Consider the following 13,288-nt stretch of genomic DNA (forward strand, 5'->3'; position numbering starts at 1 on the left):
TTTTTGTGTTCCGTACGACTCTGCTGAAATGTCAGCGGGAACTCTGTGCACACTCACATTATTCCGTTTTGTGGAGAGTTGCAAAAGATCTGATGCCTGTTGGGTAATGTGCCGCTACAAAGGGAGTTATTTTACTCACTGTGATGATTCCTCCTTCACTATCGCTCAGCAGGGCCAGACACAATTTGCAGAGGGAGACAGCGTGCGCCTACACACACAACGGGGGGGAGGGGGCATAACTAGTTGGTCCTCAAAGGTAAGATTAATATTTTTTATAAATATACATAACATACAGAATCTACCATGTACAGTTCACACTATGGTTTCCCCGGGATTGTTGTTATTCATTTATCACACAACTGAGTGTAAATGGTGAACAGAATATAAAAACTATGTTAAGTTATGACAGAAATACGTCTTCCTCGTCAGGCACAGTTCACTCATAAAACACCCGAGTTGAATGATCTGGCGGGAGTCCAGTACCAGGCCGGACGGCGTCCCCTTCCTCGTATAATCACTCATGTTCCTACCTGGATGGCTGGAGAAGTGACCGTGGAAAGGTTGAATATCAGTCCCAGCAGAGGATACACACTCCCCCTGATTTCACCTTCGCTGCACTGTTCCTGCATGACAATGAAAAAGCAAAGATTTCCGGTAAGAAAATTAAATGTTTATGTTGAATTCATTACGCAAGTCTCCTTTAGAGTGGCCCTATCTCTGGAAACTTGGGGGAACGGGACAGAAAGATCAGACGAGGCCCCACAGCGTCAGATCGAACTGAGGCTCTAATGAGTCTGCTTCGCCTCAGAGTCGCTACAATCTCATCTCGGAACTGTGCTGCCGTCACAGGTTAAGAGTCCCGATATTTCCACCATGGTCACCTCAGTTGTTCCGCTAAATCAGCTCACCGCAGGTGCCGTCGACACTTGGTAAGACTCGAGGGCTCGAAGGGCCAAGTCGCTGTATGAGGACTTAAAAAGTGCCTGGAGACCAGGGTCGAGCATGAAGGAGACCTGGTGGCATGGTGGTCCTGACGCTGACGACACAGGTTCAAGTCTCTATCCTTCAGAACGGAGGTTTCTTTAATCAGATGATTGGAGGAGATGACCAAGCTCATTAAGACTCGTTGGCTCAAAGGGGGGGGAAGTGTTGTGAGGCCAAAGTTTTAAAAACACCCCAACAGTTGACCATTGTTAAGGGAGGTAGTGGTTTACTGAAAGGAAGGACGTCACTGGGATCTGAACAGGTTCCAGTGACGTTCTTCCTTTCAGTAAACCAGGGAGAGGGAGGTGAACCCGCTGCCCAACACGACATCCGCGGACACGTTCAGGCTCCGCAATCACAATGCCATCGCGCCACTGGGTCACCACAGCGGCTTAACTCTTTGAGCCGGTGAGTTTGGTGGTCTCCTCCAATCATTATATTGAAGGAACAGGATTTGGAACCCATCAAACCATGTTTTCTCTAAAGTACTGTAAGGACACTCTCGAAGGCACTTTATAATGTTTTCTGTAACGTAGGGGCAACCTAGAGGGCTCTTTACACCGTTTTCTCTACCTTAGGGGCACTTTTGCAGCTTTTTGGGGGGGGGGGTTTTCGACCAAAGGGGCATTTGGGGGAAGGGTTAAAAAATGTAATTTAAGCATTCTTTTGAGTTGATCCAATGACTACAAGGCAATAATTGTTTTCAGTGTATTCTATTCTAATCTGTCCTATTCCTTCAAATGCTAGTTCATCTGCTGACATTTCATAACTGTGTGTATGTGGTATCGCAACTCAGAGAATAACCATGTTGTGGGAGATGCGGACAACTCTCCAACGCGACGCTAATCACCATGGCAACCAGGAGGGCCTCCCAACATTCAGAGCAGTCGGCCATGTTGCGACGGATGACATCGTCACGGGCCAGACAGCCCACCGCCACTATCAAAGCAGGAAGTGCGATGGGATTGGACGAACTGACAGTTCTCTGAAAGATAAAGAGTAGGCACATGTTTTCGAAGGTCCTCATGAGTTCATTCGCACGATGCTTAGTGCCAGCATCGCAATTCCATTTCCACTCCAAATATCTTACCAGTGTTGTTATAAACGGGACTAAGACAGACTCTGCAAACTTGTCCTGTAGTTGCACGCAAAACCTGTGGGAGAATGACATCATCCGTGAAATCCGTGGATTCTACATTTAAAGGCATAAGGGCCTTAAACAGGTTTTCGGTTTTAGATGTACTTATAGCTATTCACATTAACTGTGCTCAGACAAATACTGTCAGATGAAAATGCTTCTTTATGGCCATTTATACGCCAACACCAGTGTATACTGTATGTTCAAGGCTAACACAGATAAACCTACAGTAAGCAATTTTTTATCTGAATATGAATGGAATACTCCATCGGTACTTAATAATAATGGTACACTTTAGCCAAGTAACTCTCCTAGAAGTTCTGAAGGGAATACTTTTTTTTTTTTGAATAAGGAGTTACTACTGTTTATGAAGGCGAATATTGGTCTCCCATATTTCCTTGAATTTCAAGAACTGGAAACAAGTTGAGAAATAGAACAGCCTTTTTTTCCAAGCGAGATTAAAAGCGTGATATCACCCGTTGATTTATTTGGAATGCCTCTCCCTGCTTTACTGTGAGACCTTCCACTCACTCAGGGTGCACTTTAACCAGTTCTGTAATGCAAACTGATATTATGTATGGGAGCATAACAGAACGCTGGATCCCTTCTGTGGGCTATCCGGCCAAAGTTTATGTATTTCAAACACCAAAAAAAATTAAATGATCTTTTCCATAGGGCTTCAGAATGTGGGAAAAACCCTGTCCAGGCTGGGTATCAGTAATACTTGTTTTCAGATGCAAAGTTCTCCAGAACCGTCAGCGCTCTGTGCTGCTGCTTATCCTTTGGCTTTGAAATGCACAACATTAGGTTCTTCACCAACCTTCAAAAAGAAAAAAAAAAAAAAAAGAGAGACAGAGTTCACTTGGGTGAATGACTGGAGTGAGAGTTATAGCTTCTACTCAAATGAATAACCCAAGACATGAAGAATGTTTGTAACGCAAATAACGGGAGCAAATGTATAAATAATATAAAATAAAGCTTTACTACAGTCATTCTGGCAAAAAGCAAAGTTGGGACTGGCATAGAGCTCCTTTTTAGCCTAGTTTCCAGTCACGCGGCGCTTTTGTTGCCGTCGACTGCAATGCGACGACAACAAGAGCGGTTCCTTACATGTGCAAATTCAAGGTGTCGACAGCCAAACGTCTACCGTGTGCAGTCTCCGAGCACAAACACAACAAGGCGAGACATTCGAGCCGCACTGCAGCGTGTTCCGATGCTAATAAGTCAACAATGGAGCGGCTGGAGTCTGGGCGCGTCATCAGCATTTTCTGGTTTTCATCTGAAGGCAAATTGAAACAGAAACAGGAAACAGAATATGACACGCCAGCCAATGCCTACCTCAAACATGAAATGATCCGTGATCACAATTACCTTGTACAGTAATATCAGGTGGTGTTCACAGACTGGTGGTGCAGAAGCTGTTGTGTATTTGGTACGAGCATAAATCAGGTTGGGTGGCTAGATAACTAATTAGGAACAAGTGACAAAAAGGAGTTGGTTTTCCGTACTTTCAGCCCACACAAAGGCGAGCGAGGCATCATGGAAACGAGCAGAAGGCTGTGTGATAACAATGCAACGGTATAATTAAATAGTATTTCAAGCGTTTCTCTCCATAATCCTGCCCACCTAAGTGACAGTGAATCGATGCAACAACCGAAGCGGAGAAAAAAAAAAAAAAAAAAAAAAAAAAAAGTGAAGTATAACTTTAAGTGTACAAACCATTTCCCTTGCAAATCACCCTCCACAGCCTCAGCAGCGACGTGCACAGCTCCGGGTCCCTGGATCCCTGCAACAGGCAACTGTGGAGAAATAAAGCAAGGCACTCTGGGTGAAGTGCTCTTCAGATGCACAACTGTGATTACACTTGTTCCATCTATCTCCCTGTTCTATGAATATTAAATGAACATGGTTTGAAGCAGGGTTAATAAAAAAAAAAAAACGAAAACAATACAATTCTTCAATAGAAATTATGTAAAAAATATATTTTAAAAAAACTTTATAGACAAATATTAATGGCAGTGCTTAAGCCTGTGGATAGTTTTATGGATTAACACAAATATGATTAAGAGTTACTACTTAAAATGATTTGTTTCAGTTCACTGGCATCCTTCAAGGAGTTCTTCAGACAAATTGTAGAGGCACCACAGCTGCACCCACAGTCAAAATTCCCACTTGAGGATGGCTTCTCAAGTTGACCCTCAATGATAGTAACCATTTGGTTAATTGGGATCATGATTATCATTCATTTTCAAAAGTGCACATCTCCATAGCAAAGCAATAACGTGGTTATAAGTGATTATAAACAGTATATACTTAAGATATTTATATTTATTATATATAGTTGATGATAGTGCATGACCCCATCTACCAGACAACAGAAAATATCAACAAAGGTTGAATTTGATTCATAGAGCTATTTTATTTCACCAAATTGGGTGAAATTAGTCGAAGGATGAGAAATTTTAGATTTTAACATTTGTAAAAATATAACAATACGGTCAATAACTTAGTTTTCGTGACGGAGTACTCTCAAAATGTCGAGAATTACTACCATTTGGGGTGATATTTTTTATGGGAAGCTTTTAACAAATTTTACTAATTTGCACTGTATTATTCCAACCATGTATTATCTCATGGTAATTAAGGAATAGGCAGAAGGAGATGAAAAACAAGAAAATGAATAATGAAAAAAAGGTGAAAAGTGCCAAAATAGTGTGAAAACCTAGCAACCTTATTCATGAAATCCAATAATTAAACTATCATTCAACAGCATATCAAGGAAATGTGACTAATCGATGAGAAACCTAACAAAAATAAATAAATAAATAAATAAATAATAATAATAAATAAAATCTGCGTATTAAAAAGTCCCTCGTTGTGTCAGAACGCATTGTGAATAGGCAGGAACACGCCTTCCACTCATCTTGCGTTCAAATGAAGCTCAATTCAACGGGGGGAAAATAATTCCCCGTTTCTTTTACCCTTCAATCCGGAGCCTCTGAAGCGGGGACCGGAGGCCAAAGCCCAGCGCTGCCTTCGAGGACGACGACCGGCGCCGGCAAGAATGACACGAGGCGTCCTCACCACATGCCTCTCAAAGATTTCAATTAGATGTGCCGGGGCTGGCTGCCGCTTGCGCCATTTTATCAAGCTGACACTTCAATTAAAGCCCGCAACATGAACCTCCAACAACTTTTTGGACACCGCGCCGCAGCCTGAGCAATGACAGTGTCAACAATGGGAATCGTGGGAATTGCGCACGAGGTAATAATACACGTACTAATCTGACATGAGGGAGCCATAAGTTGCTTATCGTACAAAAAAAAAAAAATTCTGGGACAGAACAAGGACTCATATAAATATCCACTGTATGTAAAGGCAAAGCAAGAAAGAGAAACAGAGACAAAGACATGAAAGAAAACAAACAACCCGTCCGTAAATTGGAAAGTCTTTCACCGGGGCGAGCGGCTGTCAGCGGGTCCATCCGTCAGAGCCGCTCCCTCCGGTCTCCTTACCTCCTCACTGTGTCATTGCCGCTGATCACACTGAAGCCATTGTTCAGTCTGAAGAGGCTCTGGCCCGAAGCTGCTGGAAGAGAAACACCGGACGGTGAAAAGAGCACACAAGCTGTCTCCATCCTCATGTCATCACCGGGCTGGTCGCCATTGGGGGTTTTGCAGAAACGTAACACCCACAACATGGCAGCGGTCAAGGGCACCAGAGAGTAAAATGAATCGATTGCATTGGGGACAGAATGAAAGTGGACGTTATATAGACTGAAAGAGAACAGTAGAGATGTGCTTTTGGGCTCTTCTATGAGCTCCTTTCTGTTCTGTTCTGATTCTGATTCTGATTCTGATTCAGTTGTGCGACCTTTGACTTTTTGAACGGAATGGCATCGCAGGACAGACAGTCGGAAAATACACCCTTATTATTCAGAATCAAAGTTGAAAACGGACATTTGCTGAATCAATCAATCAATCTATGAAGACTAGTAGAAGTCAAGTAGATTTCACAATTAAATATGATATTAGGCACTTGGAAGATAGTAATTAATATAAATAAATATGAATAATGAATTTAGATACCTAAATACTTAAAATAGAATTAATTATAAGCTAAGAATTAACATACTGGACAACGTTATTTATGTGTATATATATATATATATATATATATATATATATATATATATATATATACTAAATATACGTTATATATATATATATTGTATTTGTTATTTATTATTTAGAATAATATTATACATTATTATTATTATTATATTATACATTATCATATATTATTTATAATAATATTATACATTATATATTATTATTTTATATATACTATATACTAAATATACTTTATATATAGTATATATAATAAAAATATATAATGCATAATATTATAAATAATAAATAACAAATAATACATTTGAATATCTCATAAATCTGTTGGCATGTGTTGGCTCCCAACCTACAGAATGTCAAATCTGTACTGCAAGTCACTGAAAGTTTGAACCACAAATTTGTAAATGCCATCGACAGCTTCCTGCTCCTGCACAGGGTCCTCGACCAGGTTTCCAGCGTTCGACTGCAAAACGATTCCACTCCTAAGTCAAGGTTACTTAGGTGCAAATTACGGCGGCGCAGCCTTCCTCTGTAGACGTCTGCGTGCCCCTACAACACGGTGCAGGGGTACGACGCACTCACCGAGGCACCGAGGCACCGCGCCGCCGGTGTTTGCGTTGCGTCTGCTCGGGCTTAACTCCGTCTGACAGGCCCCGCCGCCCTCTCAGGCGGATCCTTCTAAATGCCAAGGCCCAGCAGATTATTTGTCACACTAAAACCCGCACTGCAATGCAATTATACCCTCACAACTTGTGGTGCGGCACTGCACCAAAAATACGACTCAAGAGTGTGCCAGAAAAGGAGATTCACAAATATATGAAAGTGTATAAGAGCTCCACAGCAGCAAAGAGATAAAATTCACTGACAGTCATAGATTACAAACAACAAGCTAATACTAATAAAGATTCCTCGGAGAGGCTAGTATACTGTATATCGTGCAAGCCATCTGACTGACTGAAATTCAGTGTGCGCCCAGAAATACAGTAGATCTATATTTCACTGTCACGCCTAGCGGAGTTGCAGAATCTTTAAAAAACTATTTGGAAAGTTGGGCCGTTCTGGGAGGAAGAAAGTGCCACTAAAATACAGAAGTGCGTTCTAGGAGGCCATGACGGAAGGTGCCAAAGAACCTGTTTTAAGTGTGTCAAAAAATCCAATGCCAATGAGGTGTTTCATTTTCAACATGACCTCAGCCATGTGGTATATGGAGATTCTCATCCACCCAGAAGACACTCTGCCAAGTCGCAGGCCAGTTGTCAAAAACAGCTCATTAACGAAGGATGAATAGAGTTGAATGAATAAGAGTACCACCCTGCCGGGTACAGTGGACTGTCCAATACCATAGTGTCCAAGGGTGCTTTCACACCTACACTGTTTGGACCCTTTTAATCCAACCATGGTGCTTTCACCCTCTTGGTGCACTGCGTTTGGATAGGTGAGGACACGCGTTTGAACTGGTGCGGACCAAACAATGGAACCCTGGTCCTCCTGAAAAGACAGGACCCAGACCGGTTCCAAGTGAACCAGGCTCTGGTTCGTTACATGTGAGAACATAATCGGATTTAATACAGGACCTGATATAGGAAGCGAACCAAAATACAGTGCATTGTGGGTTGAAAACGAACGTTGACACTTGTGTTTCCACTGTTCTCATTTGGTTGGAACACTTGATCATAATAATTAAAGCTAGGATCGTAATCGCAATACGCTGCTGTTGTGATGCTGTTGCTGCTGTTGTGATTTTGTGACAGAAAGTGATTTTCCATCATTCATGTTTTCCTTTTCTTTTTCCGCAAAGCGCAAACGGTGACTGTGATTTTCCCTATGAAATGTTCTGTCCAACAGATGAACGATCCATATGACCGCGTGTCATTTTTTAACCAATTGTGGTTCGCTGAACAGGGCACCATGTGCATGCGAACCGTACAGAGCAACTCCCTCTCGAATCGGACCAAATCTAGAAAGTATAGGTGTGAAAGCGTCCCTAAAGACCCGTCAGGTTTTACAGGAAAACTGTGGCATTTTTTAACATTTTCGATCTTTGGGAGTTGGTTGGCAACCGAGTCGACAGGACCACACTCCTCGGCAAAGAGATTGCAATGCAGTCAGCTGCAGCGATTCCCTCAATACTAGATATGTTTCAAAGATCCCCGACGCCCATCCCTCAGGTCGACACTCAGCGGTAAAAAAGAAAATGGCTTTGGTTGGAAACGCTGATGAGTTTTCTTTTAAACATGAACGAGGTATGACAACCATCACGCCTTTCATTTCTATTTTGAACAATCAATCGAGAGCAATCGAGGAACCCTCCACTGTGCTGCGTGGCCGGCTGCCGGCAGGGCTCATTTACTTGGATTTCCATAAAACAAATGATTGCATTTAGATGTACAGTACGACTCTGTACCCCAGTTCCCAGATCCCCAGCCATGATTCAAGATGTAATAGGAAAGGCCAGATTATCGATCCGCAACCAGATGACTCAACATAACAAGAAGCATCCAAGCAAATTTTGCAAGCATTTTTGAATATTCTCTGCGCCTTGTTGAGCCTACCCCCCGGCGTCCACAGAGTTTCTTGGAGATAATGTATTTTGCAATGTAAATTTTAATCATGCAAGTAAACAATATATTTACACAACATAGACCAGATTAAAGGATACAACTGGTGAATAAATACCCTGAGGAAGAGGTCGTTTGTGTGAACGGCAGGGAAAGAGGACTGAAGAGGGTTTCGATTCGGGACAAAACTGAGCCGAAATATTTCCATTGTGCAAGAAAACATTCTGAAATGCTCGAAAACAATCTTATGATCCTCTTGAGGCTTCGGTTGATAATCCACGGTGAGCCCCAAATATCAGCACAGAAGAATTCAACCATCACTATATACAGTGTATGGAATATGAGATATATATATATATATATGAAAGTCTGCTGACATTTAGATATCCACAGTTTATGGTTTATCATTTTTGGGAGATTTAGCTGAGAAGAGGAAGCTGCTTAAGAGGAATGTGTGTGGATTATTTGATATTACAGTATATATATTATATTTATATATGATCGGATATGATTATTGGGTCATTCATCATTTGGGTCTTCATATTTATGTGCTTTTATTTCAATTAGTGTTCACACTGTTTTGTTTTCTTACACGAACAAAGGAGGATGCCATGACATCATAACTATATACAGTATATACAGTATATTTATTTTTACTTTTGTTTTTAAATCGTATTCTTTTTTTTTTTCATGTATTAAATAGTGATGGTCATTTTTGTCTGATTTTGTTAAATGTTCATGTTAGAGAGAGAGAGCCAGGTGTTTCGGCCATAAAACATATAGTCATAGATTTTTGTTATCGTTCATAATGATAACAAATATAATTTAACCAAACTTTTTTTTACCTATATTTCACTATTAGAAACATCATACTGTAATCGTCCAAGGCCTCGGGACCCCCCTGCAATTTTTGGCAACGTGCCATGGGTTTATGGATAAAAGTACAAGAATACTTTCCCAAGTACGTATTCTTGCATTTGTTCCATCCATGAAGTACTTTCCGATGATCCAAAAGAAAATAAAAAAAATCGCATCACTTTTATTTCAATAACACTGACTTTAACACTGAGTTTAACAGTGAGAACTTTTTGCACTGGTCCAAAGTACTGGACCAAATCAAGCTCATTCGGCCTGATCTTCCTTGCTCGGCTGCGTGGTCTTTAAAACCCTGGGATGCACGGAACCCAGAATCGAACATATGAGATAAGATTGGGAGATTGGGAGCTAATCTATCCCTTTAGTGCTTTGTAGCCTTAAACACCAGTGTTCAGCCATTAAGGCCATTACGGGCATTGACCATCCCCTTTGTGTTACTCTTCACACTCAGGCCAAGCTAAGCCACAAGGGAACAGTGATCTCCTGGACACAGGTTCCGGTTACTCCTGGCCAATGTTTATTCTCATCCCATGTCCTCTGCCCGTCGGCTCTCTGGGCAGAATGGAAGGCTTGTCTTTTCACTTGTGGCCCTATCAGCCATATTGGAAATTTACTCATTGTGACAAGCAAATGGAGCATGTACAGAAATCAATAATGGACAGGGTCAGTTCTCCCCTTCTCTTCCATTCTTTGCAGGTATCACAAATGGACTATTACCCACAACAAACATTTAGTTGCTGTGGTAATGCTTCACTTGGCGTCGCGTCTTCAGAAGTTCCCCCCCTCAGCCACTCGTGCATCAATAAACTACAAGTGATTCATGAGGTATAAACAAGAGGCCATTACGAACATTACAACCTCTATCCGCCTGAGGTGTCGAGGGTCTCCCCCCAATATCGAGCCCTCCATTGTCTGCTCCTCCCGCCGTCTTTTCACGCGCCCTGAAGGAGCGTCTAATGCCGCCACTCCAGCCGCTCGGAGCACAGCGCCGCGGAGGACTATCGAACGACCAGGACAGAGAGATGTTCGGAGGGCGAGCGAGACGGGGAGGGTGTCCCCGCCGAGTACTCACAATCAGTAATAGCCTGTGACAGAAGCTCCAGCGCTCCACGGCAGTAAAGGGGGCTCTGCCCGGGCCTCGACAACTTCTCCAGCAGCAGGGGCACCGCTGTGGCCGTCCCCTCTCCCTTGTCGAGCTCCTCCGTGGCTCTCCTCTCCTGGCTCTCTCTCTCCGCCTGCCGTTCCACCTCGCTCAGGTATTCTAGGTTAGGAGGGGGATAGAAGGGAGAGACGGACGAAGAAAAGAAACAGAAAAACACGACAGACCCTCAAACTGAGAGAACGACGGCTTCGGAGCAGCCAGGCGTGTAACTGCGGTCGTACAGCCGCACATCAGAGCGGCCCTTGCAAACGCCCGCGTCGCCTGCTCTCCCATTGCCGCCCCGCCGAGCGCAGCGTTGACATGTCTATATACAGTGCATATTAAATGTAACGCTTCTTTACACGCGGCAAACGATCTTTAAAATAGACCAACCGAGCTGGGGAGAGCACTAACTGTGATGGGTAAAAAAATATGCGTAAATAACCTCTCCTTACCCGGGGGAAAAAAAGTACGGACCAAATATCCGACAGAGCGAGCTGTGAGTCGCGAGGCTGTGTGGAATGCTCTATTCTGATTGGCCGATAGCGGTAATCGGCGATCAGTTATTTGCGAATAATGTCCGCCGTCTGTTCATAATGACCGTTGTCACCGGCAACCAAGCCAGTTTGAATTCACGTCCCCCGTTTCACGCAGTGTTTCTGTAACTGCATTGTTGTGCGATATTTTTTGTTAATCATTTCAAATCAATATTCTGCCTCAATTAATTATTTTATTGAATGAGTAACTGTAAAATACGGGGGGGTATTGTGCAACCGGCCGGACAAAAGAACCCCCTACAGGGTGATAGAAGTCCCGATCACTCTGTCGGGGGTTATTTTGCGATAATGACCGATAATGGCTGAACATTACCCCCCACGTATCAGTAAAACACAGGAAGCCACTGGGTCCTATTCACCTCATATCCATCCAGAATATAAATTGAATATCAATTAAATATTAATCTTGGTCATAACTGAGATTCCTGTGCGGCGACACAAAAACACCAGGGTAACCATCAAGGGGATTTTAAATCGTAAAAATAAGATATTTGACACTGAAAAATCACTCTGGGAACCACAGTCGACATTTTTATTGTCCGTGCAGCAGACTGCATCCATCTTTTTAGGGACCTTATGATGTCGAAATTATTGGGACCCGGTGGAGGAGGAGGAACAGAAAAGGCCAAAAACCAAAGGCTATAGCCAACCTTTCGGCTTCGCTTTCTAAAATGTGGAACACATATAATGATGGGTTTTTTTTGTTTTTTTTCAAGGTTTCATTTATTTTAGGTGTACTTATGCACATTCCTCTCTGGCACAGTCACACAGTCATTGTTAACAAAAACATTGCCAAAAACACGCGGTAGTTTGAAACCATGACGATGACGCCCAGAAACTTTAGATGACACTTTCTCTTTCGCTTTCTAACCTGTAAATACACGGGTTGCTGAAGTTTCTCTTTACCTTTGACCATCTCCGCCTTCCCAGGTTCAATTTCCGCAATCTTTTCATAGCTGTTCCTTGACTGAAAAAGAGGATTTTGAGACATCACTCTGGTAATATGATCGGTGGTCGTGCTTCGCTGATCTCTTCCGGAAGCATGGAAATCAATAGGACTCCGGGCTCAGCGAAACACATTCTCAGCACAAAAGAGCACCCGGAACCAATTCGACCCCCGTGGTGGGAAATAAATTGTGCACTTTGCAGTATTTACATCGGAATAAATGTTTGCAAGCTGTCAATGAGATTTTGAACACTTATTTTCCAAATGGGTGGGTTTGAAAAGCTCTGCGGCCACATGTAAGGAGGCTTGCTGTGCAATTTCTTCGACTGAATATCGGCGACGCTGGGTCAGCGATCGTTACTGAGAACAAGTAAAAACTCTGGTAGTGTGGCTGACATTTAGTATTATCTGGCATCGAACAATCAATTTGGGGTGTGCAGGACATGTAAAAATGGTGTAATGACGGGTAATTATACTCACCTCTTTGTATTTGTGCATCCCGAGGTATGCTTTCCCCATGTGCACGTAAGCTTTGATGCATCGCTCATTGCACTGACAGAGAGAGGGGGTAGGGAGGGGTTCATGGGAGTGAAGAATTTCACAAATGAACATAATGGCAGTTAAATGAGTTCACGTTGTCGAGCGCTGGTTCCACAAATTGTGAAAACAGCCTTCATGTACCGGTACTTCGCCAAAACACTCGAGAGTTAATTGAGTATGTGTTGCTGAGATGTGATCACATCACATATCCCATGGAATGAACAACAGATGCTTTATGGAGCATATTTCTCATCCCGAATGAGGGAGGCTTGTTTTTGTTTTTAAACTGAAAATGTTTTCACGACATCAGGACCAAAAAAGGAGCAAAAGCAAAATGTCCAAATAAGGATGGAAACGGATGGAATGGAATCCTGTGCGATCCATTTCTTCACCATAATAGACTCGAACTGCAGCGCGA

At 42.6% G+C, this 13,288-nt stretch overlaps 1 protein-coding gene across 1 annotated transcript in view; it reads right to left on the reverse strand.

Annotated features, from left to right (window-relative positions):
* Nucleotides 1-13,288, reverse strand: part of LOC307234769 (tetratricopeptide repeat protein 12-like) — a gene marked incomplete at both ends in the record, with an annotated part of 31,262 nt that overhangs the window by 16,026 nt on the left and 1,948 nt on the right. Inside the window, 11 exons of the mRNA XM_080006632.1 lie at nt 140-208; nt 531-623; nt 1,835-1,969; nt 2,075-2,138; nt 2,847-2,942; nt 3,233-3,401; nt 3,842-3,921; nt 5,638-5,707; nt 10,759-10,947; nt 12,291-12,351; nt 12,811-12,882. Of these exons, the coding sequence (XP_079862758.1) occupies nt 140-208; nt 531-623; nt 1,835-1,969; nt 2,075-2,138; nt 2,847-2,942; nt 3,233-3,401; nt 3,842-3,921; nt 5,638-5,707; nt 10,759-10,947; nt 12,291-12,351; nt 12,811-12,882 (1,098 nt within the window). The remainder of the gene's footprint in view (nt 1-139; nt 209-530; nt 624-1,834; nt 1,970-2,074; nt 2,139-2,846; nt 2,943-3,232; nt 3,402-3,841; nt 3,922-5,637; nt 5,708-10,758; nt 10,948-12,290; nt 12,352-12,810; nt 12,883-13,288) is intronic.

The sequence above is a fragment of the Zeus faber genome (assembly GCF_960531495.2).
Source record: "Zeus faber genome assembly, chromosome: 9".
In the NCBI taxonomy this organism is placed as follows: Eukaryota; Metazoa; Chordata; class Actinopteri; order Zeiformes; family Zeidae; genus Zeus; species Zeus faber.